The 26,811-nt window shown below is 42.4% G+C and overlaps 1 protein-coding gene across 3 annotated transcripts in view; it reads right to left on the reverse strand.

The window, feature by feature from the left end:
* The window catches only part of arap2 (ArfGAP with RhoGAP domain, ankyrin repeat and PH domain 2), a 275,757-nt gene that overhangs the window by 195,235 nt on the left and 53,711 nt on the right, over positions 1 to 26,811 (reverse strand). For all 3 annotated transcript variants that reach the window (XM_062065971.1, XM_062065972.1, XM_062065973.1), the window contains one exon: positions 11,048 to 11,256. In XM_062065971.1, the coding sequence (XP_061921955.1) occupies positions 11,048 to 11,256 (209 nt within the window). The remainder of the gene's footprint in view (positions 1 to 11,047; positions 11,257 to 26,811) is intronic.

A 26,811-nucleotide genomic window follows, 5' to 3' on the forward strand; every position in this document is an offset into this window, starting at 1 on the left:
TTGGAAAAATGTGCTGACGTGGAGAGGGAAACCCGAAGTCTAACAAAGATGTTTGTTCACGCTAACGAAGAAAATAATGAAAGGTAAACAACACAACAGCGGGTGATGTGAAATGAGGCGCGAAAGACGGATGGATGGTTGGAACGCCGCTGGCATCCTCAAGTGTGCACACAAGTAGAGGCAATGGAAGTTTAGGAAACAAAATTAATGGAAAACGCTTTGTCCCAGCTGTTATCTTCCTAGCAGGACAGAAGTAGCTATACAAGTATAACCCATTTACCATTTACACTCCGTAATATCACAAAAAGGTTCAGAGACAACATTGGATCCCTCAGGCAGTACTGCATCAAAAACCGACATCAGTGTGTAAAGGATATCACCACATAGGCCCTGGAACACTTCAGAAAACCACTGTCAGTAACTACTGTTTGTCGCTAGATCTGTAAGTGCAAGTTAAAAGTCTACTATGCAAAGCTAAAGCCATTTATCAACAACACCCAGAAACGCTGCCGGCTTCGCTGGGCCCGAGCTGATCTAAGATGGACTGATGCAAAGTGTAAAAGTGTTCTGTGGTCTGATGAGTCCACATTTCAAATTGTTTTGGGAAACTGTGGACGTTGTGTCCTCCGGACCAAAGAGGAAAATAATCATCCGGATTGTTATAGGCGCAAAGTTCAAAAGCCAGCATCTGTGATGGTATGGGGGTGTATTAGTGCCCAAGGCATGGGTAACGTACACATCTGTGAAGGCACCATTAATGCTGAAAGGTACATACAGGTTTTGGAGCAGCATACTGTATGTTGCCAACCAAGCAATGTTATCATGGACGCCCCTGCTTATTTCAGCAAGACAATGCCAAGCCACGTGTTACAACAGTGTGGCTTCATAGTCAAAGAGTGTGGGTACGAGACTGGCCTACCTGTAGTCCAGACCTGTCTCCCATTGAAAATGTGTGGCACAATATGAAGCCTAAAATACCAAAATGGAGACCCCGGACTGTTGAACAACTTAAGCTGTACATCAAGCAAGAATGGGAAAGAATTCCACCTGAAAAGCTTCAAAAATTGGTCTCTTCAGTTCCCAAACATTTACTGGATGTTGTTAAAAGGAAAGGCCATGTAACACAGTGGTAAAAATGCCCCTGTACAAACTTTTTTGCACTGTGTTGGTGCCATTAAGTTCTAAGTTAATGATTATTAGCAAAAAAAATTAAGTTTCTCAGTTCGAACATTAAATATATTGTCTTTGCAGTCTATTCCATTGAATATAAGTTGAAAAGGATTTGCAAACCATTGTATTCTGTTTTTATTTACGAATTACACAAAGTGCCAACTTTACTGGTTTTGTAAATAAAAATAAACAATTGATTTTCGCCTATTTGCAGATGTATTTTCCCTGCTTTGAATTGGAAATCATTTATTTTAGTTTTTTTTGTTATAATATATTAAATAATGATCATCAAAAGTAGTTGGATGGCACCATCTGCTAGGGAAACAGAGAGCTGCAGCTACAAATCTAACAGAGGGTGTTGTCTCACAAGTTAATTTAATCGAATTCAATCGACACCTGGCTTCCTGTTGTGTAACTACACAATCAGTACTGTATTGTAAGGGGACGGTGTATTAGAGATAATTACAAGGAGGAAAACCAAATAATCGAAAGGGCAGATGTAGACTAGACCTGATTAATCAAAGTCCAAGACTAGATCTGACCAAGTCTATGAGCATGAACTGATGAAGCCTACTGGGGTAATTATTGACTAGATCTGACCAATCTCAGCAAGATCTGACCATTGGTGGTCCGTCAGGGCCAGCAATGCCTTCTCTGCTGGCCTAACATAACCAGAAATCATGATCATAATTAAAGATACAATTATTTTATTTATTTACTTTCCCTAAATATCTAAAAGTATTCATATTCTCTTCATGTCATATTATGCTCTTTCCAGTGCTGTTGTTTTTAGGTTAGAGTTTGTATCCAATCAGAATTCAGCTAGCTTATGTTGCCATGCTGTACCAAATCTGCCCGGGGCCTTCAGAATCAACAATGCAGGCGTCCGTGCACTGTAAGTGAACGGGGACATACAGTTGATAGACAATCGCGATAGCCAATCAGATCACAAGTTGTTGTCAGTAAGACCTTCTAGCTGGCCTAAGGTTGAACGTGACATTTACGCATCGTGATTGGATACTCACCGAGAATCGATAGCGGATGAATTTGAGAACACACACAGTTGATAGACCGTTGCGAAAGCCAATCAGATCACAAGTTCTTGACAGTAGCCTATCTAGGTAGCCTGACGTTAACGAGACTGTGATTGGATACTCACTTGTCATTCCAAAGTGAGTATCCAATCACAAGTTGCAATTTAGCAGGAAGTGTTGACCCACAAAGAAGGACAACAAAACGTTGATTAGGTGGCAGATATACATTTGCAAGGCCATTTTCAAGAAGGATAGTCGGCAATGAAATGGGGAAATGCTTGACATTTCTACTCGAATCAGCAGACTACGAGAGCCATTTTGACCCGTTTCACAAATTAAAGAAATCAATGGGAGCCACAAAACTCTTTTGAAATTTAAAATGAAATAACACTGCATACAAAGATTTTTTTTGCTTTGTGCTATGTATAAACCAGGGGTCTCATACACGGGGCCCGCACCTTAATATGAAAATTGAATGTTAGTGCGGCCCGCGAGTTTTATATGAATGGTGCTTGACAGCGTCATACTTGCCAACCCTCCCGATTTTTCCGGGAGACTCCCGAATTTCAGACCAACTATTCTCTCGAATGTCTGCTGATTTTCACCCAAACAACAATAATATGGGCGTGCCGTGATGGCACTGCCTTTAGCGTCCTCTACAACCTGTACAAGCAGCATGCCAGCCCAGTTACATGTTGTATGCGGCTTTTGCAGACATACATGAGTGACTGCAAGGCTTACTTGGTCAACAGTCATACAGGTCACACTGATGGTGGCCGTATAAACAACTTTAACACTCTTACTAATATGCGCCACACTGTGAACCCACACCAAACAAGAATGACAAACATTTCAGGAGAACATCCGCACCGTAACACAACATAAAAACACAACAGAACAAATACCCAGAATCCCATGCATCCCTAACTCTTCCGGGCTACATTATACACCCCCGCTACCACCAAACCCCACCCTCCGTGCGTCGGTTGAGGTGGACGGGGTTGGGGGGCGGGGGGTATTGATCGAACTGTAGTTATAAAACAAATATTTAAAAAAACAAAACAATTAGCCTCATCTAATCTCAATTAAAATTCTAATTAAATTGTTTATTCACTCTAAACCTCATCAGAAAGCCCAACGCCGGGCTTTTTTGTTAGCAAATTTGCTGAGGAGGTCTTTGAAGTCCAATTGTCCAATTGTGTTGACTTTCAGTTGTAAGTCTAGTAAGGCTACTTAGCCCCTTGGCTTGTTGTGGATCTGAGATAGTTCTTAACTAGTTTCAGTTTGCTGAACGCCCTTTCTCCACCTGCAACAGTCCCAGATAATGTTATGTTTCTCACAAGGTTTCTCATTGTATCCCATTGGGTTGAGTTTTTTCTTGCCCTGATGTGGGATCTGAGCCGACCGAGTTGTATCGTTGTGGCTTGTGCAGCCCTTTGAGACACTTGTGATTAAGGGCTATATAAATAAACTTGGATTGATTGATTGATTGATGTTTTGAAAGTCGGTGTAAAACTGTACCAAATTCTAAATAGTCTTTTTTACTTTGTTGTTGTCAGCTATTTTATTTTATATTGCCTTGAAAACAAACTGCAACAACAAATCTTTAAACATTCAACTTTATTGTATTTAGGCTATTCAAATGTCCCACTAACAACAAATTTTACAAGACCACATTGAACACATCGTGATAACGTAACTGACATTTGTCAGATGCTCATAATTAGTCATTATGAGCATCTGACAAAAGTAATTATTATTACTGAATAAAACTTTAATCGTTACAGACATTAAATTAATGAACTAGTAGGCTAATTGTTTCAACCCTCGGTGGTTTTACCCTCACTCACCCAAAAGTTTTTTATGTCCAGGGCCCTTGCGCTGCTGCTCCTACTCCTGGCCTCGCTATATGCGGGCCATCCTAATCTGCTGGAGTTCGCCCTATTGTGGGATCTGAGCCGAGGATGTCATTGTGGCTTCTGCAGCCCTTTGAGACACTCGTGATTTAGGGCTATATAAGTAAACATTGATTGATTGATTGACTTTACATTAGTTTCGGATGATACCACAATTTTGGGTATCAATCCGATACCAAGTCGTTACAGGATCATACATTGGTCATATTCAAAGTCCTCATGTGTCCAGGGACATATTTCCTGGGTTTATAAACATAATATAAATTTTTCAAAAAACGAAAAGATTTTGTGATGCTAAAAAATGTCGATGTCATCATAGTAGTATCAACTAGATAGCTCCTGTAATTGGTATCATTACAGTGGATGTTAGGTGTAGATCCACCAATGGCGTTTGTTTATATTGTAGCATCCCGGAAGAGTTGGTGCTGCAGGGAATTCTGAGAATTTGTTCTGTAGTGTTTATGTTGTGTTTGACATTGTTTAGTGTAGTTTCACTATATGGCACATGTTTATGACAGTGTTGGCGTTGTTTATACGGCCACCCTTCGCATGACATGTATGGCTGTTGAGTAAGTATGCCTTTATTCGCTTATGTGTAGTGTGTTTAAAGTCAAGATGATCACCAGGGGGTGCTCCACTAACCACGTTAAACCCAGATTCCGAACTAACAAAGGTCTTAACTCATTCTCTTTCTATGCCACATCAATGTGGAATGCGCTCCCAACAGGTATAAAAGAAAGGGCATCTCTATCCTCCTTCAAAACCGCAATAAAAGTTCACCTCCAGGCAGCTACAACCCTAAACTAACACCCTCCCCGGATTGCTAATAATCAAATGTAAACAATCAAATGCAGATACTTTTTCTTTTTCTTATGCCTTCTGATCTCTCTCTCTCTCTCTCTCTATGTCCACTACTTGATGTCCATATCCCCCCCCCCTCCCTCCACACCCCTGATTGTAAATAATGTAAATAATTCAATGTGATTATCTTGTGTGATGACTGTATTATGATGATAGTATATATGATAGTATATATCTGTATCATGAATCAATTTAAGTGGACCCCGACTTAAACAAGTTGAAAAACTTATTCGGGTGTTACCATTTTGTGGTCAATTGTACGGAATATGTACTTCACTATGCAACCTACTAATAAAAGTCTCAATCAATCAATCAATCAATCGCCTTAATGGGTATTGATCGGACATAATGAAGTCTTGTCTTAAATATTATAGACCATTCTGCATTGGCGTTGTTAGGCCTATTTTAGGGGGGCTCAAGCCCCCCTAAAAGGTTCTTAAGCCCCCCTAAATAATTTGGTGTTAAAAAAATAAAAAAAATCTTTTTTTTTTTTTTTTTTTTTTTTACAAATACATGCCGACATATTCATTATAAAGTGGCCCGAATATGAGTTTAAATAAATAATCATATAACCTGTCATTATTCACTCAGTTTCCCCTCACTTCATAGTGTAAGGTAGAGAGCCCCTTAAGTGCGTCGGTATGCAATCCATTCCACTTGTTCATATAGAAAATGCCCACATCACTCAAAATCCAGTCCGCATTTTCTCTGCGACCTTGCTTGTGGTCCTTGGACTTGTTCATATAGAAAATGCCCACATAACTCAAAATCCAGTCTGCATTTTCTCTGCGACCTTGCTTGTGGTCCTGCAGGTGTACGAAGCACATTAGTACACAGCACTGCAGAACAAGAGCCTTGTGTCTGCAATTGTAAATAATTTAGTTTTTAAGTTTTGTGTTTCTTGTACAATCTATATAAAGTAATATACATTAGCCTATTGTTAAAATAATGAAAAAAACATAATTAAATATATTTGTTTTATTGTATTGTTACATTCATAGCTGTTGTATTATTATAGGATGGCTTGTTAAACATTTCATAGGATTTTCAGAGGGAAGAAAAACCAAGACATTTAATGTAAAATGTAAAATGAATAAATACAGAAAAAGAAAAAGAAAAAAAAATGGTTAAAAGCCATCGTCCGGGGGAGCATTTCATTTCGTCCCGTGCATTTTTTTTACCGTCCCCGGGATGACAGGACTACGTTAATCTCAAACCCTGGAAGTTACATTTTATTGTTTGCATTATTTGTTTGAGCATTGCACTTTGAAGATGGTCCCTCAGCTCTTTGACAGCTTTGGCTCTTTTTCAAATCAGCAGTCTTTCTTATTTACAGTATATATAAACGTTTCTCATTTTTATTCAGACTTCCATATATATTTAATTTCCTTAACGGCTTGCCATAATATATATATATATATATATATATATATATAAATATATTATATATAAGCCAAATTATCCCGATCCAGATATTACTTTAATTCAAGTAATTAAGTAATATTTCCAGGGCTTAAATTTACAACCATTTTAGTCACATGTGCCCAAAATGTAATCTGTGCAACTTCAAAATATTTGGGAACAAACAATTATTGTATTGTGAGCGAAAGTGGTGGCATTAGCCTTTATTTTGTGAATGAATAACATAGAGGCTAATGCCATGACTTTCATTGTGTTTCAGTGTATCTTGAAGGATCATGCAAGTAATTGTTTCTTGTTGATGCTGTAAACAAAATGTCACTGTGCAAACCCATGTTTGTTGTTGTACTGAACACAGATTGAAAATAAACCCACTGAAATAATAATAATAACAATGATTAATTTCTAAGTCTTTGTTAGCCGTTTGTGAAGTTTTGTGCTCGTGCGCTGTGTTCGCTCGCATCCTGCATCTCCAGGGGGCTAAGCCCCCCCTGTCCTTAAAAGCTAGTGACGCCCCTGCCATTCTGAACACATCCGTTGTCATGACTTTGGTGTGTCGTGTAGCATTTACAGGGATGATTCTTGAAATAAATGTACTTGATATGTCTCCATGGACATAACGATTAAAAAAAGTACTTACAACTCTTGACTGCGGGTAGACATCAGCCGCTAGTTAGCCATGTCTTAAAGCAGGGGTCCCCAACCTTTTTTGCACCACGGACCGGTTTAATGTCGGCATTATTTTCAGGGACTGGCTTTCCACTTGTGCCAGATAAATACAGCAAAAATACGTGCATGAACAATCAACCTGCTGGGGACTGCAGATGGAAATCTGCCGTCGGCTACAATCTGCCACGTTTATATTTTATATGTTCATTAATGTGCATTGTATCATGTCACAAAGTTATAACAAACATAACAAATGGCAACTTCCTATGAGGAGTTTTATTGTACATCTATAAACAAGCTTATTGGTGTGTCTAGTGGGACAAGCGAAAGTTAAGTCGGAGAAAATGCAGTGGTTTATACATTTTTTTATGTGTCTCTGCTGCCCGGTAGCAAATGCTTCACGGACCGGTACCGGTCCTTGGACCTGTGGTTGGGGACCACTGTCTTAAAGCACCTCTTCCTGAGGGTGTTTCAGTGTTATAACTTCACCTTCAACTTTAGTTTTTAAGCCAAAATGCATCCGTCTTCCCTTTTTCTGTGTCTGCTTGTAAGTACTCCGTGATTGTGCGCTGCCACACATGCTCGTCTGCATGACACGACGTGACGACGACGGGTGGGGGGCCGGTACTTTTTAGAGGCGGTATAGTACCGAATATGATTCATTACTATTGCGGTACTTTACTAATACCGGTATACCATACAACCCTAGCTGTAGAGTCACACAGAATTGCGTGATTAATCATCGTATGTACTTGATTTATGCGATCATTTCTTGTGATTAATCAAATGACTTAACTCGGTTTTTTTTTTTAAAACAAAGTGATAATTGTACAACATTTACCTTGGAGAGCAGACCTTTGTAGATGTCCACTATGGACCGCTTCAATGAGTACGTTTCCATGCACTAAAACAGTCTTGATTGTGAGTGTTTCCCTCTTGTTTTCATGTATTATACATATATATATATATGATTTTTTTTTTTTGCCTTTTGGTTCGGGACCCTTTGGGACTGTGTGACAAGGGGTGGCACTTTCGTGACTTCTGCGGTGCTTTTTTGTGGACTTTTGGATCTGCCTCCCGGGCATACTTGCCAACCTTGAGACCTCCGATTCCGGGAGGTGGGGGGTGGGGCGTGGTGCGGGGTGGGGTGGGGGTGTGGTTGGGGGCGTGGTTAAGAGGGGAGGAGTATATTTACAGCTAGAATTCACCAACTCGAGTATTTCATACATACATATATATATATATATATATATATATATATATATATATATATATATATATATATATATATATATATATATATATATATATATATATATATGAAATACTTGACTTTTAGTGAATTCTAGCTATATATATTTTTTTATTTTTTTTTATTTTTTTTTTATTATACATATAAATAAAAGAAATACTTGAATTTCAGTGTTCCGGAGGCTATCCAGTAGATGGTAGTATTGTCCTGTTTAAGAGTGTCACAACATTGCTGTTTACGGCAGACAAACTGCTTTATGGTAGACGAAAACGTGACTGCTGTTGTTGTGTTTTGTTACCGCGCTGGGAGGACGTTAATGAAACTGCCTAACAATAAACCCACATAAGAAACCAAGAACTCGCCCTCGATCATTCTACAGTTATAACGTGATTGGGCAGGCACGCTGTTTATATCGTGGGAAAGCGGACGTGAAAACAGACTGTCGCCGCTGTCCCCACTCAGGTCCGGATGGAGCTGGAGGGGGCGTGGCCTCCAGCTCCGGCTGAATTCCGGGAGATTTTCGGGAGAAAATTTCTTCCGGGAGGTTTTCGGGAGAGGCGCTGAATTCCGGGAGTCTCCCAGAAAATCCGGGAGGGTTGGCAAGTATGCTCCCGGGAGCCTTTTGGCCATGGAGACCAGCTACTGGGTCTCTGCCACACCAGAGTCCGTTTGGAAAGACTGGAGGAGATGCGGATGAAGAGACAGGGCTGCGGAGCTAGGACTGAGCGCCGGGACGGACAGGCTTCACAGTGTCTTGGCTGAATGAGCAGGTATCGGACACCTCAGTCTCCTTGGACGTATCCTCGCTCATGCATGCGGACTGGACACTGGCCGAGAGTTAGAGGGTGGCCGAGAGTGGAATCGGCTCTCTTGGTTGCTTTGTTGGGTCTGCTCCTGTCTTTGGCCATGCTCCCTCCACCCCAGCAGACGATGGCGTGGAACGCCGCAGAGGCCACCACAGTGTATATGTTTCTTTGACTTTTTATTCATAGCTGTATGTAGAAGTGTCTGGTTGCATCAGCTCTGCTCTTTTAATGTCTTTAATGTCCTTCGTGTTCTTTGATGTTTCCCTCTTACACACATGTAAGAGTGATGTGTGTTATGGCTATGAGTTGTTTTTTCCCTTGACCCGTCAGCGATCCTGTTCTGTCTCCCTGTAATGTTTAATCCTGTTCTGTCTCCCTGTAATTTTTTTCTGATCTTGAATGAGATTGTGCTGAAAATGTGTATTTCCCCTCGGGGATTAATAAAGTATTTCTGATTCTGATTCTGATTGATTTCTCAAATAGTTTGGTTTTAACACCGGCATGTAAAGTCCCAGGGTCAATGCACACTCTCTAATGGTCACATGCCGTGTACACAGGGGAGCGCTTAATTCTTTTTGTTGTGGATTCATGTTTTGTTTCTGTGGGTTGACCTATTGTGTCACACCAAAACAAGGCACCTTACAAGGCAACAGCCTAGCATTTGTTGTACCTGATGTCTGCTTTAATATTGCCACAGATTACAAATATCACGTCTCTAATGACTATGCTGATGTTAAATAGCAGACAGCATCAAGAAATTATCTTGGATCGCGCTACGAACATGACGCTGCTATCAAGAATGTGTCCGAAACAATAAAAGACCGGCAGGAGACAATTGTCTTGAAGGAATTTTCAGACAACTACTTGTCCCTCATAATTTTGACAAAATAATAGAAAGTAAAATGACGGAGCGACGAAGTACTTCACCCGATCATCGATGCGGTCGGCGGCTAGCGTCGGATAGCGCGTCTGCTATCCAAGTCAAAGTCCTCCTGGTTGCGTTGCTGCAGCCATCCGCTCATACACCGATCCCACCTACAGCTTTCTTCTTTGCAGTCTTCATTGTTCATTAAACAAATTGCAAAAGATTCACCAACACAGATGTCCAGAATACTGTGTAATTTTGCGATGAAAACACAGCTTTTTGTATTGGATACAATGGTGTCCGAATACTTCCGTTTCAACCATTGACGTCACGCGCATACGTCATCATACATAGACGTTTTCAACCGGAAGTTTCGCAGGAAATTTAAAATTGCACTTTATAAGTTAACCCGGCCGTATTGGCATGTGTTGCAATGTTAAGATTTCATCATTGATGTATAAACTATCAGACTGCGTGGTCGGTAGTAGTGGGTTTCAGTAGGCCTTTAAAATAAAGCCAATAATGAATTCTGAAAAGTATTAAAATACATTTTGGAAACGGTACCAAAATATTGGTATTGGGACAACCCTACAACTGATATTAGGAGTTTTGATATTATATTTGCATTATCAAGACATTGATATAGGCATTGCCGTTCTGTTTCATTTGGGATCGTATCAGAAGACAATTTGATATATTGCCCATTATCACTGAAAGCTACAAAGAAAAAATAAGCATCCTAAAAAATGGCATTAACATCCCAACAAGGGCACCCGTCGCCATGTGCCCTTGTTAGAATCCTAATGAGTCTTGTCACTAAAAAGCATTGATTGGTTGCAGCGGTGCTTAATGAAGTTACAACAGGTCCCTGCGTCCTTGTATTTTAGGTCATATGGCAGAATTTTCATTCAAAACCACATCCTTTTTGCCTTCCATATTCATGACTGTATGTGTCTCTCTATTGCTGTCTCATCTCTTTCAAACAGCCACTCATTGTCATCCTGCAGAGAAGAAGTCCCCAAAGGTGTCGGAGGGGGGGAAAAAAAAAAAAGTACCTGCTTTGTTTTGCAAAGCCTGACTTTGCTCCCCGCCAGGGACACCAGAACTCTCCCTTTGTAGGCGCGCACCTCCAACATGCCGCGCTTGTTTGTGGAGGAGCGGCAGCGACGCAGGCTGTGGCGCCGCTTCTGGGAGCCGGCGGTGGCAGGGGTGCGGCGGTGGTGCGCGGCCGTCTGAAGAATTTCCATCCACTCGTGGCGCTCCCCTGTCGACAAGCAAGAAAAAAAAATGCCTTTAAAGCAGAAAAAATAAGATTAATAGAAAATGTAATTAAAAAATGTAATTAAATTAATTAAAAGAAAATCATACTGGGGAGTCATCGATTTTGTATGGCTCCTGCATACAAAGGATTCAAATAGAAAATAATAATTGGACCGGATGAGCCGCAACTGGTTTGAATTCCCTTTGCCTCTAGAAAAATAATATCCTTCAAAGTGACAAAGAAAAACAGATAACTGCTCGGCTCTCTATTAAAAAGCCTCTGGCAAAATTTAGCAGATCACCCTCAACAGCTCATTAAAACATCATCATGCCAGTCAGTCAGAGAACAAAGCTGACAATTATTTACTTTTTTAACAGTTATTCTATAATTATCACACTTCTACTTATTCTCTGAAAGTTACAACCTCAAATAACGTATCATTTGTCGGTCTCTTTGGGGATTTTTACTTTCGCCAGCAATTTTGCTGGAGCAAAATGACACAAAAAGTTATTATGGGCATTGGGGTCATCTCAATCATTTCTATTCAATTACCTTACGTTTACGTTGTGAGGCTCAGCTTTTCTGTTATGGCGGCGGTGCCGACTACACCCACAGAGACAAAGTGAGTTGCTGTCTGACAAAGAGGGTTCACAACGTTTATTTTTATTACACTATAGAACAAAAGCAACCAGCTGCCTTCTGGCAGCTTGTTTGGAAGCGACAGACAAACACAACAAAAACACGCACGGACATGCCAATTCTAGTATTTACAGTATTAGCATTAGTTAGCAATATAGCTCAAAATGTTACTGGGGGATTATGATTTAGGGCAGCGGTCGGCAACCCAAAATGTTGAAAGACCAAAAATTCAAAAAAGTATTTTGTCTGGAGTCGCAAAAAATTTAAAGACTTAGTGTTATAATGATGGCAACACATGATGTAAGTGGCTAATTAGCTAAATTAGCCTACTATCAAAATGACTAAGTGTCGCAGGCTGACGCAAATCATCGTTGACAGAAATGTTGAAATGTAATATTTATTCTACACATTTTTACAACATTGGAAAACATTAGTAAAACTTCTCAGAGGGTGAGATAACTCCTGGAAATGACTGTCTTAGAATGGGAAAAGGTATAGATGTGTGTGTCCAGGTTAAAGGAAACGGTGTTCTAATGGATTTATTACAATCTTTGCAAGCTGGCTAATGTTTGCTGTGGTCTGGAACAACATGGCACACAAACAACTAAGAGAAATGCAGCCAATATTACATACAGATAATGTATCATGAGATATGCAAATATAAATTAACATAAGTAAAGGAAATTAAATGAGCTCAAATATACCTACAAACGAGGCATAATGATGCAATATGTACATACAGCCAGCCAAAATAGCATGTTAGCATCGATTAACTTGCAGTCGTGCAGTGACCAAATATGCCTGATTAGCACTCCATAACAAGTCAATAACATCAACAAAGCTCACCTTTGTGCATTCACGCACAGTATAAAACGTTTGGTGGACAAAATGAGACAAAGAAGGAGTGGCATAAAACACGTCTTTCTGTGGCAGCGTCGGAGAAAGTTATACATGTAAAGAAACTGTTGAGTCACAGTCCACACAACGGTGAGTTCAAGGGCCACGCAAAAATTTGTAGGACAAAACGGCGCTAGCCAAATACTCTCATCAGTGAAGCATAAACACAAACATATTAAACTGTGGGCTTTCTAACAATTAGGAAGGTTTGTGTCGTGTTTGTCCTCCTACAGAAACCCTATTACAAAAGAAAATGTATTTTTCACCCCATTTTTTTTCCATTTCCATACATTTTTGAAAAAGCTCCTTGGAGCCACATGGCGCCGCTCATTAGCCGCTTGTCTTAGGTTAAAAAAAATAAAAGCGTTCCACAGTGTCCAATCAATGGGTGGAAACGTTTACGAGGTGAGAAAAATTTTACACTCTGCCTCGCCATAAGTGGAGCTGTAAGCAAACAAAGCCAATGGAACCACCAAAACTATAGAAGAAGAAACAAGTCACAACACAATTTAAATTAAAGTGAAGGCAGATTAAAGTGACGAGGTGGAATTACTTCTCATCCACTGAAACTCGCCTCATTCTACAGCTTTCCTCGATGGTCACACCAGCCTCTTGGAGTCTTGGAGTCGACTACTAAAGCAAAAATGCGCTTCTGGTAAGTGTAAACATACTTTAATCTTGACAAGCTAACTGCTACGAGCTACTTGTTTCTTTAAATCAGAGCCAGTTTCGCTGACGACTTCAACTATCAAATGTGTTAAATGATGATGCATAATCTATGTTGTTCACATTTCCCAGCATAGTGCTTGTAGTGAGTTGACGAAACATTCTAAATTGTTTACTTAGATCAAACTCATTTTAGCTCAGGGGCTGCATGGAGGAAAATATGTGCACACGCGGGCCGGACTATTAAAATCATGGCATTAAAACTAAAAAATAAATACAACTTTAGATTGTTTTCTTTGTCTTACTTTGGCCAAAAATAGAACAAACACATTCTGACAATATTACAATAAAAATATAGCGGTAAAGTTTAGATACGTGAAGGAAAGAAGAAAGTTGTCACGGCCCAGGCGCATTCTAATGCGCATTCATCTGTGCGCTGAGCGCACCTCCAAGCACAGCTGCAATCAGTCAGCAATCTGCACACCTGAAGCTGATGAGACGCCGGGCTTCTTAAGCAAGAGCAAACCTGCGTTCCGGGCCAGAACGTAGTGACCTGTTCCCGTACACATTCCTCTGTTCCCTGACGATGAGCTGTGTGTCTCGTCTCCCCGTATTCCCCTCTGGTTACCTGGCTGCCCCTTTTTGGATCTCGACCTCCCGCCTGGACACAGACTTTTGACGCTTCGCTCCTGCCCCTGACCTCCTGCCTGTCTCTGGACCTTCGAGCCTGCCTTGCCCTATCTTGGACTTCCGCACCTCGCTCAACACTCCCGGTAATACTCAACCTATAATCACTACACATAGTCGCACACATACACATTTTGGATTAGTTACACGCCTCATTTCCTATTGTACTTTAATAAATAGAGCTAAAACGACGTCCCTGCATCTGTGCCGTCTCCTTTTTCCCCGCTGTACCGTAACACAAGTGAATGAATGTTAATAACTGAATAAACTTACATATGCATAAACATTTGTTTTCTTTTGTATTATTTTTTTTAATGAACTAAGAAACCTTTATGACAACCTTTTTCCAAAACAAAATATAGAATGTGAGATATAGCAGGATAATGCATACATTCATCATTTGTTTTCAAAACGGTTACAAAAAAGTGGGACCCCAAACATTTACTGCGGGACCCCATTTTTATGACTTGATGGGGTCCCTGGAACCCCATTTTGAAAATTCCCAGCGCCAACACTGATGGAGTATTGGTGCGTGCAAAACAGCAGCAGGAGGTTGTGGCCTGCGGGCCGGTTCTAATAGTAATTAAATATCATCCCCGGGGGCCATAGATAATTCAGGCCTTGACTTTGACACCTAGGACTTAGACCAGGGGTGTCCAAACTTTTTCCACATGGAAAAATTAAAGCCTGCGGGGGCCATTTTGATAGTTTTCATTTTCAAATCATAACAAAATATATGGATTTTGGGTTTTTTTTACCTTTAGGGCTCCAGGGGACCATAAAGGGTCTAAGTCATTAAAATGTTAAAAACAAGTCAAATTATTTTTAAAATTTTTTTTATTTAACGCTTACAGTAAATCTCTACAGTATATCAACTTCAGGTTGATATAAAATTTAAATAACCAAAAAGGTTTTATGCCTTTTCTGTCAAGACATATTGTTTTTTATAATAAAACTGAAATATGCAGTATTTCCCCCACTGCCCAAAACCTTCAGAAAGCAATGTTTGATGTGAAGTAATTAGAGCCTTAAAAACATCAATAATGCAAGACACCATTTATATTTTTAAATACACCAATGGTGCAACTGGACACATCCTCAGTGATGTAACCTAGGATCACAGGGGGTTTCGGGTCTTTCAACAATCAGACCCCCTCCCCTAGGCGACCCAGCTAGGGTTGATCAGGCCCCAGCCTGTGTCCAGGTAGCGCTACTGCCCTACATGCCACGCCTCTCCCCTCCTGATCCACAGCTACCTTGATGCCACTTCTGCTGCATCTGTGGCTAACTTCATGGCCCTTCGCTGGCTGGCCCCTGTGATGCCAAGCATTCTGTAGGCCCTGCAGAGGGATTTGCCCACAAACCCTCGACATCCCACTTCAACGGGCCGGCACATCGCTCGCCACCCATTGCTCCGACACTCCTCCACAAGCTGAGAGTACTTTGCGCTCTTCCTCTCATTGGCCTCCTCCATACGGTCCTCCCAAGGCACTGTGAGCTCCAGGAGGATTACCTGCTTGGAGGCAACTGAGGTAAGCACAATATCTGGCCTTAGTGTTGTTTTGGCAACCACGTCAGGGAACTTCAACTGCTTACCCAGATCAACTGACAGCTCCCAGTCGCGTGCTGTTGCCAACAGACCAGAAGAGGTGTTCCGGTTGACTTCTCCCCAGCTCTGATGAAAGCGGTGCTCTTCACTGGGCGGAGGCTCTTGCTGTGACTGACTCCCCTGCAGATGGTATCGGCTATGGCCTTCAGGACCTGGTCATGTCGCCAGCGGTACCGCCCTTCACCCAGGGCTTTCGGACAACAGCTTAGGATGTGCTCCAAGGTTCCTCTCCTCTGGCAGAGGGGGCACGCTGGTGTCTCCACCTTCCCCCAGGTGAAGAGGTTGGATGGACTTGGCAGCACGTCGTAGACCGCCTGGATCAAGAACTTTATCCGATGGGGTTCGGCTTTCCAGAGCTCGGTCCATGTGACCTTGCGCTCTGCTGCTTGTTCCCATCTGGTCCAGGCGCCCTGTTGCCGCATTCCTGCCATCTGGCAGGCTCGCCTTCCCTCAAGTCCTGCTCGCACCTCCTCGAGGATCAGTGACCTCTTCTCTTTCCCCTGCGCCTTATCATAGCGAGGTGTTCTTCTGCTACCTAAGCCAGATCTCCCCTGCGCCACTGTTCCCACCAACACCCTTTGCCGTAGCCTTGCCTCTGCGACATCCACAGCCTCGGCAGCTCTCCACTTACGCCCCGTCCTGACTTCAATCCCAGCCTGGGCAACCTTTGGGTCACTGGACTCCCGATATTGTAGGAGTTCCCTGGACCGTGTCACCATGAACTCCTCGCTCAAGCTGCTGATGGGGAGCTTCAGCTTGTTATTGTGCCCGTATAGAGCAATGCTGCTCAGGCTTCGCGGCAGTCCCAGCCACCTGCGCAGGAACCTACTGACCCTCATCTCAAAGCCTTCCACTGTTGAAATGGGGACTTCGTACACCATGAGGGGCCAGAGGATCCGGGGGAGAATCCCGTGCTGGTAAATCCAGGCCTTGAACTTGCCAGGAAGGCCAGACTTGTCCACCACAGTCAGCCAGGTCTCCAGGTCTTGGTTGGTCGATTTTGTGGAGGCTACGTCTCTCAGGCTGCAATTAAACACCTTTCCTAAGCTCTTCACAGGTTCCTCGGTGAGTGATGGTATTTTGGTGGTGCCAAGTGAGAAGCAGAACTTGCCAGTAACCTTCCCTCTCTTTAGCACAAGGGACCTCGACTTGGCTGGCTTGAAGCTCATGCGAGCCCAGGAAATCACCTCCTGAAGGCCATTCAAGATCCACCTGCAGCCTGGGACAGATGTAGTGGTCACTGTCAAGTCGTCCACGAAGGCTCGGATGGGTGGCTGTCGGACTCCAGACCTGGAGAGGGGCCCTCAGCACTGAACTTCTGCAGACTTCACCAGCATGTTCATGGCGAGTGCAAAGAGGATGACTGAGATTGTACAGCCAGTGATGATCCCCTTTTCAAGCCTGTGCCAGTCGGAGGTTGTTTTTCCGGAGGAGACTCTCAGATGGAAGTTGGCATAGTAGTCCAGAATGAGGTCTCTGAACTTCTTTGTAATTCATTGTTATTTTTGAGTAATCACAGTGAAAAGATAAATAAAATCCCATTAAATATATTTAGGATCCAAAAGGTGCCCCACTCATAAAGTGATACATTTGTATTAGGTTTTTTTTACTTTCAACACTTAAGTTACGAGATCAACTTCAGATATATCTGTCGATTTTACGTTTGAACTATTATTTTGTTTGTTTTATGCTCTTTTGTCAAAGAAAACGCTGATGTTTTGTATGGCAACCACACAATATATGCAATATTTTCCACATAAAACATTTTAAAGTGAAATATTTGAAATAATTGGAGCATTGAATATGTGAATAATTCATTATAACATTGATTTTTTTTATTTATTTTTTAGCAATGGCAAAAAAAGATAAATAAAGATAAACAAAAGAAAAAAAAACAGCCTGCATAGCAGCTTTGTGTCAACATTGCAACTTTTTCTAGTTAGATTTCACCTCATTCCACTTTTTGTAATATTTATTTTTTATTTTTGCAATGGCATTTCCAGAATGTGTGGCGGGCCGGTAAACAATTAGCTGCGGGCCGCAAATGGCCCCCGGGCCACACTTTGGACACCCCTAACTTTGACACACAACAGCCACGGAGAAGACACAATGAAGTAAGTGTTCGAAGGATCGACGTGCGCGCAAATGGGAAAAATAAAGAAGAGGATGTTGGATTGTGTTTATTTACATTAATGTATATAGTCTTTTATTGTTTGATACTGTATGTGCACTATTTTGAAAAGTGAATATTGTCCAGTAAAAAAAAAGGAAAGTAAGGCAACCCACACACACACACACACACACACCAACATCGTCTCGTTCTCATTCCACCCTTTCAACAAACGTTAGCACCTTGCATGGCAGCTCCCGCCATCAGTGTGTGAATGTGTGTGTGAATGGGTGAATGTGGAAATAGTGTCAAAGCGCTTTGAGTACCTTGAAGGTAGAAAAGCGCTATACAAGTATAACCCATTTATCATTTATTTATTTACAATATTAAACGTCAGTAGTATCGGTTTCATAATACACCTAACGGTGCAACCTGGACACATCATCAGTGATTCTCCCGGGGTCATAGGGTGTTTCGGGTCTTAATCAAACACCCTCACCCGGGCGACCCAGCCGAGGGTGTTCAGTCCCTCGACTTGTGTCCAGGTAGCGCTCCACGTCACGCGTCCCTCCGACGGTCTGCCCCGGGGTTGCGCCGGTGGTGCTTGGAGGTTCCAGGCACTGTGGGGAATGTCCGGGCCTGGGTCCTCCTCCGTCTCATCAGGGCCGTACAAGGTACTGGCCCTGTGCGTTGCACCACGGGTTTCGTCAGGCAGCCTATCTTGATGTTATGTGTCTTCAGGGTTTTTCGCAGCGTTATATGGGTGCTCCCTTGCAGGAGCTGCAGCTTGGGATGCTACCCCTCCCTGCCCCGGTTGAAGTACATAATAGTACAGTATAGTTCTAGCAGTAGTGTTGTATTTAAAATATTGTGTGTGTTATTATTGTGTACATGTCTGTACTCAGTGAACTGCATGTCTACTTGATAGATGGTGGCAAGGTTTTGTTGACAGCTGTGGAGCGTGCCTTCTCCCTGTCGGAGCAGGAACGAGGCGGCGACATCATCATTTTCGGGTACTCTGGTGGCGTCCTTCGCCCCATGGAAACGACAATGCCGGAGTTTTTTTAAACCTTCACACTATGGAGCCAGTTCCAAAAAACGTTTGTTTCAGACCACCAAAAACGCTGTTTGTGTGGGGTGTGTGGGTGTGTCACCGTTTTCACCTAAAACGGTTCTGTGGAGACAGGCCCTTAACTTTCGGGAAGTGGTAGAGGAAGGCACGAGTGGTTGGATTTTGGGAATGATCCTGATCCGGCTGTGGAAGCATCATGTTCAGACTGTTCTCAAACAAGTCTTCTCCGATGACGTACCTGATGATCTCTTGTAGAAAATTAGAGAAATAAGAAACGCCTGATCAAGGCAGACCTAATCGAATCTATCGAGTAAAGAATGTTTTGGGAAGCTGCACACGGGTTGTCTTTTGAAGTTTTGAAGTAAATTTATATTAATGGTGTTTCATTTTGCATGAGCTAAGAGAATAGAGAAAGAAGGGAATATATAAATTCTATCAACGTGTTTACTAAAGGCCTACTGAAACCCACTACTACCAACCACGCAGTCTGATAGTTTATATATCAATGAGGAAATCGTAACATTGCAACACATGCCAATACGGCCGGGTTAACTTATAAAGTGCAATTTTAAAATTCCTGCCACACTTCCGGTTGAAAAACTCCTTTGGATATGATTTATGCGCGTGACGTCACAAAAGCGACGGAAGTGGTTGGACCCCATCGGACCCGATAGAAAAGTCTCTTGTTTTCTTCGACAAAATTCCACATTATTCTGGACATCTGTGTTGGTGAATCTTTTGCAATTTGTTTAATGAACAATGGAGACTGCAAAGAAGAACGTTGTAGGTGGGATCGATCGGTGTCTTAGCGGCTAAGTACAATACTGTAATATCTGTGATATTTGCATTAGTGTACTGTCTTTAAGGGTTTGGGGAACGTGCATGCGCGAGTGAGTTGGCGGAGAACTTGTGTGTGTGAGCGTGAGTTTTGGCTAACAGCAGCTCGTGTATGTGTGTGGGTTACTTTTTGAACTACAACCAGTTACCGCTTTTTAATAAAGCGATTGAGCAGCGCTTCCTCGTCTGTGTGACTCCTTCTCCACTGCGGGGCATTACAATACTTACAGCAACACAACAAGGACTACTTACTACACCTAGCCGATGCTTGCCGCCAAACCCACGGATGAAGTCCTTCGTCGTGCCGTTGATCGCTGGAATGCAGGTGAGCACGGCTGTTGATGGGTTTCTATCTTCATTTGAGAACGATGCTACGCGCTAGCTCAGTAGCTAAGTGTGTCACCGATGTATTGTCTTGGAGATAAGTCACTTTAAATGTCCATTTCGCGTGCTCGACCCTCATTTTCAAGAGGATATAGTATCCGAGGTGGTTTAAAATACAAATCCGTGATTCACAATAGAAAAAGGAGAGAGTACATAGCTCTGTGAGGTCTGGTTGCTAAGTTAGCTTCAATGGCGTCGTTAGCACAGCATTGTTAACCTTCGCCAGCCTGGAAAGCATTAACCGTGTATTTACATGTCCACGGTTTAATAGTATTGTTGATTTTCTATCTATCCTTCCAGTCAGGGGTTTATTTTTTTTGTTTCTATATGCAGTTAAAGCACGATGCTATCACGTTAGCTCAAAGCATTTCGCCGATGTATTGTCGTGGAGATAAAAGGCACTGAATGTCCATTTCGCGTTCTCGACTCTCATTTTCAAGATTATATAGTATCCGAGGTGGTTTAAAATACAAATCCGTGATCCACAATATAAAAAGGAGAGTGTGGAATCCAATGAGCCAGCTTGTACCTAAGTTACGGTCAGAGCGAAAAAAGATACGTCCATTACTGCCTCTCAAGTCGTTCACTGTAACGTTCCTCATCTACGAATCTTTCATCCTCGCTCAAATTAATGGGGTAATCATCACTTTCTCGGTCCGAATCTCTCTCGCTCCATTGTAGACAATGGGGAATTGTGAGGAATACTAGCTCCTGTGACGTCACGCTACTTCCGGTACAGGCAAGGCTTTTTTTTATCAGCGAGCAAAAGTTGCGAACTTTATCGTCGATTTTCTCTACTAAATCCTTTCAGCAAAAATATGGCAATATCGCGAAATGATCAAGTATGACACATAGAATGGATCTGCTATTCCCGTTTAAATTTAAAAAAATCATTTCAGTAGGCCTTTAAACACTGTTAACATCATGTTCTTTTAAACAAAACATTTTTTTTGTAAATAACATTTATTCACATAAATGTGGACCTGCTACTCGTTTATAAATTATTAATGTGCTATTTTAAGATGAAAGTGCCTTAGTGAAAAGAAAACTTTTTCCTGCAGAGTGTGTGTAATCATTTAGACTTAGACAAACTGCCCGAAATGCAGATGACGTTTGAGGAATTTTAAGTCATTCTGCTCTGCAGATGGATTAATTGCGTTAGAATTAATTAGACTCTTTTCTGAGCTGCCACGTTGTCGTGGTAGAGGAGTTTGCGTATCGCAATGATCCTAGGAGCTATGTTGTCTGGGGGATTCTATGCCCCCTGGTAGGGTCTCCTAAAACAAACAGGTCCTAGGTGAGCGACCAGACAAAGAGCAGCTCGAAGACCTCTATGAAAAAGAAAAGACATCAACTCAGATTTTCCTCGTCTGGACACTGGTCACCAGGGCCCCCTTCTAAAGCCAGGCCTTGAGGTGGGACTCGATGGCAAGCGCCTGGTGAACGGGCCTGTCACCATGGGGCACAACCCAAAGAGGCAGCGTGGGTCTCCCCTCCAATAGGCTCACAACTATTAGGAGGGGGCAAAGAGGTCGGGTGCTTTGTGAGCTGGGCAGCAGCCGAAGGCTGTCCGATCCTCGGCTACAGACGCTAGGTCTTGGGATGTGGAACCTCACCTCACTGGGAGGGGAAGGAGCCTGAGCTTGTGCGCAAGGTGCATCTGGATCTAGTCCAACTCACTTCAGCGCACAGCAAGGGCTTTGAAACCAGTCCTCTCGAAAGGGGCAGGGCACTCTTCTACTCTGACGTTGCAAGCAGTGAGAGGCAACGGGCTGGCGTGGTAATTCTTGTTACCCCCCGGCTCAGAGCCTGTACGTTGGAGTTTAACCCACTAGACGAGAGAGTAGCTTCCCTACGCCTCCGGGTGTAGGGGACGGCTTCGAAGCAATTCTGAACGACCATCCTCCACCTCGGGAGGGGTAAACAGTGCACTGTCAATACCGTGTATAGTTGGGACAGTGCGCTGCTGATCTCGACTCGGGATGTTGTGGATCTGTGAAGGGAATACTTCCAAGGCCTCCTCAATCCCCCCAACACATCTTCCTATGAAGAAGCAGTGACTGGGAAATCTGTGGTGGGCTCTCCCATTTTTGGGGCTGAGGTTGCCGAGGTAGTTAAAAAGCTCCATGGTAGCAAGGTCTTGGGGGTGGATGAGATCTGCTTGGAGTTCCTTAAGGCTCTGAATGCTGTGGAGCTGTCTTAGTTGACAGGACATTGTGTGGACATCAGGGGCGGTGCCTCTGGATTGTCAGACCAGGGAGGTGGTTCCTCTCTTTAAGAAGGGGAACCGGAGGGTGTGTTCCAACTATCGTGGGATCACACTCCTCAGCCTTCCCAGTAAGGTCTATTCGGATGTACTGGAGAGGAGGCTACGCCAGATAGTCGAACCTCTGATTCATGAGGAGCAGTGTGGTTTTCATTCTGGTAGTGGATTGTGGACCAGCTCTGTACGCTCGGCAAGGTCCTTGAGAGTGCATGAGACTTTTCCCAACCAGTCTACTTGTGCTTTGGGGATTTGGAGAAGGCATTCGACCATGTCCCTCGGGAAGTCCTGTGGAGAGTGCTCAGAGAGTATAGGGTATTGAACCCCGTAATTGTGTCGGTCCGCTCCCTGTATGATCGGTGTCAGAGCTTGGTCCGCATTGCCGGTCAGAGTCAGACCCGTTTCCAGTGAAGGTTGGACTAAGCCAGGGCTGTCCTTTCTTACCAATTCTGTTCATAACTTTTAAGGACAGAATTTCTATAGGCAGTCAGGGTGTTGAGGGGATCCGGTTTGGTGGCTGTACAATTAAGTCTCTGCTTTTTACAGATGATGTGGTCATCTGGCCAGGATCTCTAGTTGTCACTGGATCAGTTCGCAGCCGAGTGTGACCCGACTGGGGTGAGAATCAGCACCTCCAAGTCTAAGTCCATGGTTCTCGACCGGAAAAGGGTGGCGTGCCATCTCCGGGTTGGGGAGAAAATCTTGCCCAAAGTGGAGGACATCAAGTACCTCGTAGTCTCGTTCTTAATGGAAGTAAGAGTAAAGCGTGTGATCGATACGCTCTGTCATGGTGAAGAAGGAGCTCAGCTGGAAGGCAAAGCTCTCAATTTACTGGTCGATCTACGTTCCCATCCTCACCTATGGTCATGAGCTTTGAGTTATGACCGACAAGACAAGATCACGGGTACAAGCAGCCGAAATTAGTTTTCCCCGTCGGGTGGCGGGGCTCAAAGTAAAGCCGCTGCTCCTCAACATAGAGAGGAGCCAGATGAGGTGGTTCGGGCATCTGGTTAGGATGCCCCCCCGGACGCCTCCCTGGGGAGGTGTTTAGGGCACATCCAACTGGTAGAAGGCCACGAGGAAGACCCAGGACACGTTGGGGAGACTATGTCTCCAGACTGGCCTTGGAACGCTTTGGTATCCCCCGAAATAGCTGGGGGAAAAGAAGTCTGGGCTTCTCTGCTTAGGCTGCTGCACCCGCAACCCGACCTTGGATAAGCGGAAGAAGATGGATGGATGGAGAATTAATTAGATTAATAATAATGACGCATGAATGCACTCATTTTACCCGCCCCACTTGTAGTTTTAAAACATCTTTTTGTAATATTAAAACTTCTTTATTGTATACGATATATTCCCTTTTTCAGATGAGCAACATTAGGAGCTCTTCTTCCCATACCATCTTACACCACATTCTCACAATGCTCAGATGTTTTTCTCATAAAATTATAATCATATTCTTACATTTGCTTGTAATATCACAACCTCATTTTTGTAATATTGCAAATTTGTGTTGTAACTTTCCTAATCTTCCGACTTTGTCTAGTTATTTTGTAGAGATGTCCGATAATATCGGCCTGCCGATATTATCAGCCGATAAATGCTTTAAAATGTAATATCGGAAATTATCGGTATCGTTTTTTTATAATCGGTATTGGTTATTTATTTTTTTGTTTTATTGTTATTAAATCAACATAAAAAACACAAGATGCACTTACAATTAGTGCACCAACCCAAAAAACATCCCTCCCCCATTCACACTCATTCACACAAAAGGGTTGTTTCTTTCTGTTATTAATATTCTGGTTCCTACATTATATATCAATATATAACAATACAGTCTGCAAGGGATACAGTCCGTAAGCACACATGATTGTGCGTGCTGCTGGTCCACTAATACTACTAACCTTTAACAGTTAATTTTACTAATTTTCAATAATTACTAGTTTCTATGTAACTGTTTTTATATTGTTTTACTTTCTTATTTATTCAAGAAAATGTTTTTAATTTATTTATCTTATTTTATTCTATTTATTTTTTAAAAAGGACCTTATCTTCACCATACCTGGTTGTCCAAATTAGGCATAATAATGTGTTAATTTCACGACTGTATATATCGGTATCGGTTGATATCGGTATCGGTTGATATCGGTATCGGTAATTAAAGAGTTGGACAATATCGGAATATCGTATATCGGCAAAAAGCCATTATCGGACATCCCTATTATTTTGGAATAGTGTGACTTCCGGAAACTTGGTCTCATCTGGGACAATAACATTTCATTTGAAGGTCATGTCAAACACATCGCTAAAACAGCCTACCTCCACCTCAGAAATATTGCCCGTCTCCAACCCCTCCTGTCCTTCTCTACCGCTGAAACACTCATTCATGCATTCATCACCTCCAGACTGGATTACTGGAACAGCATCCTTTATGGCTCATCTTCAAAAAGTCATCCATAAACTTCAACTCATCCAAAACTCGGCTGCACGTCTCCTTACTCACTCCCGTCCAACAGGAACTTCACTGGTTACCTATATCACAGCACATTCAAAATCCTTCTCCTGACCCATAACATGGCCCAGTTATACCTCTCTGACTTCCTCACCCCTCACATTCCTGTTAGAGACCTGCGTTCCACCAACAATCACCTGCTGACCCCTCCTCATACAACCCAGCACCGTACCTGGGGGGACCGTGTCTTCTCCATCGCTGCCCCCACCCTCTGGAACTCTCTCCCCCTTTCCATCTGCTCATGCCATAATCCCATAATGATCAAAAGACTATTAAAAACCCACTTTTTCAAAAACTGCTTTTAGAACTGGACAAACCATATCATAACACAAAGTTCTTTTTTATTTTGCCCATTTTCACTGGTTGTTTTATCATTATACTGTATGTGCTTTTATGATTATGATAACTGAATACAATTTTGCTTACGCGGGGAAATTCAGACTATTTTGGACTGGTAGTAGTCGATCCGTAACGATTGTTCTGCCACACAATACCTCAATGCTAACGAGAGGAATTTACACTTCAACGACTGTCGTTGCATTGACAGTTAGGATTGCTCGTTTGCATTAAAGCAGTTGTTTTTCTCACTATAATAGGGCAAAACCATCCTTGCCCAGGCACAATCTCCTGGTTTTTGGAGTATAAATATTTGGGGTTTTGGCACCAACCGTAGGACTACATCTGACCAATCTAAGTCTATGAGCACGAACTGATGAAGCCTTATGAAGCGGTCTTAACTACGTGGCTCACCTTCGACAGCGTCTTCTCCCCGTCATCTTTGTTGTAGCGGTGTAGCGTGCAAGGATGGGAGTGGAAGAAGTGTCAAAAGATGGAGCTAACTGTTTTAATGACATTCAGACTTTATTTAATCAATAACGGAGCAGCAGCTCCTCATCTGTGGCTCAATAATGCAAAATCAACGCCGGAAATGAGTCCCGTGAAAAAACGTTCCACTGGAACCCTCTAATAACTAAAGTTCCGTGGGTGAATTATGTAAACCCACTACAGTTTTTAGCTCTTTGATAGCTAGTCTACTGACAGATATAAGTAAGACCTTTACGCTACTTTATATTAGAAATGACAACAGCAGAAGATGAATGCCACATAAGAATGTAGAGAGGAAGAATAAACTTATGACTATGGCGTCGACACGGACTACAATTGCGGACGCGCGCACATTTTTTGGACTTATGCAGATCTCAAATACACATCAGCAGGTACCAGGAGGTAAGAAAAGTTGGTTTTCGATAATATTGCGATACAAAACGCCAGATAATGTCTGCTAATATCAATCAATCAATCAATGTTTATTTATATAGCCCTAAATCAATAGGTGCCATAATAATACTTGTATGTTTAATGCGCCGACAATTCATCAAGCGGTGCGGGATCATAGCTTACCAAAGTCGTACTAAAACATTTTGACAGATTTTTGAGTGCCGTGTGTAATGTTCTATATTTTCAATGGAACATTTAAAGTTTTTTGTTTTTTTTTACTGCCATCATATTGCAGTCTACATGTCTTTATGTGTGACTGCCATCTACTGGTCACACTTATCATTACACCATGTACCAAATAAAATTGCTTCGAGGTTAGTAAGCACAACCAGAATTATGTCGTACTTTAAGCGCACAGGGTTATAAGGCGCACTGTCGATTTTTGAGAAAATGATTTTAAGTGCGCCTTATAGCCCGAAAAATACGGTACTTGGATGAGCGGCGAAACATTTTCCAAGACAAACCAAGGAGTCCAGTTGTGAAGGATTGAAAGCCCTGAGATGATTATGATAATGCTTTATTTTTGTTATTATTGTGTAAGCATCTTTGAGTGCCTTTTAAAAGCGCTATTTAAATACAATTATTTGTTATTTTCCTAAAA

This window comes from Entelurus aequoreus, linkage group LG12, assembly GCF_033978785.1.
Source record: "Entelurus aequoreus isolate RoL-2023_Sb linkage group LG12, RoL_Eaeq_v1.1, whole genome shotgun sequence".
Taxonomy (NCBI): Eukaryota; Metazoa; Chordata; class Actinopteri; order Syngnathiformes; family Syngnathidae; genus Entelurus; species Entelurus aequoreus.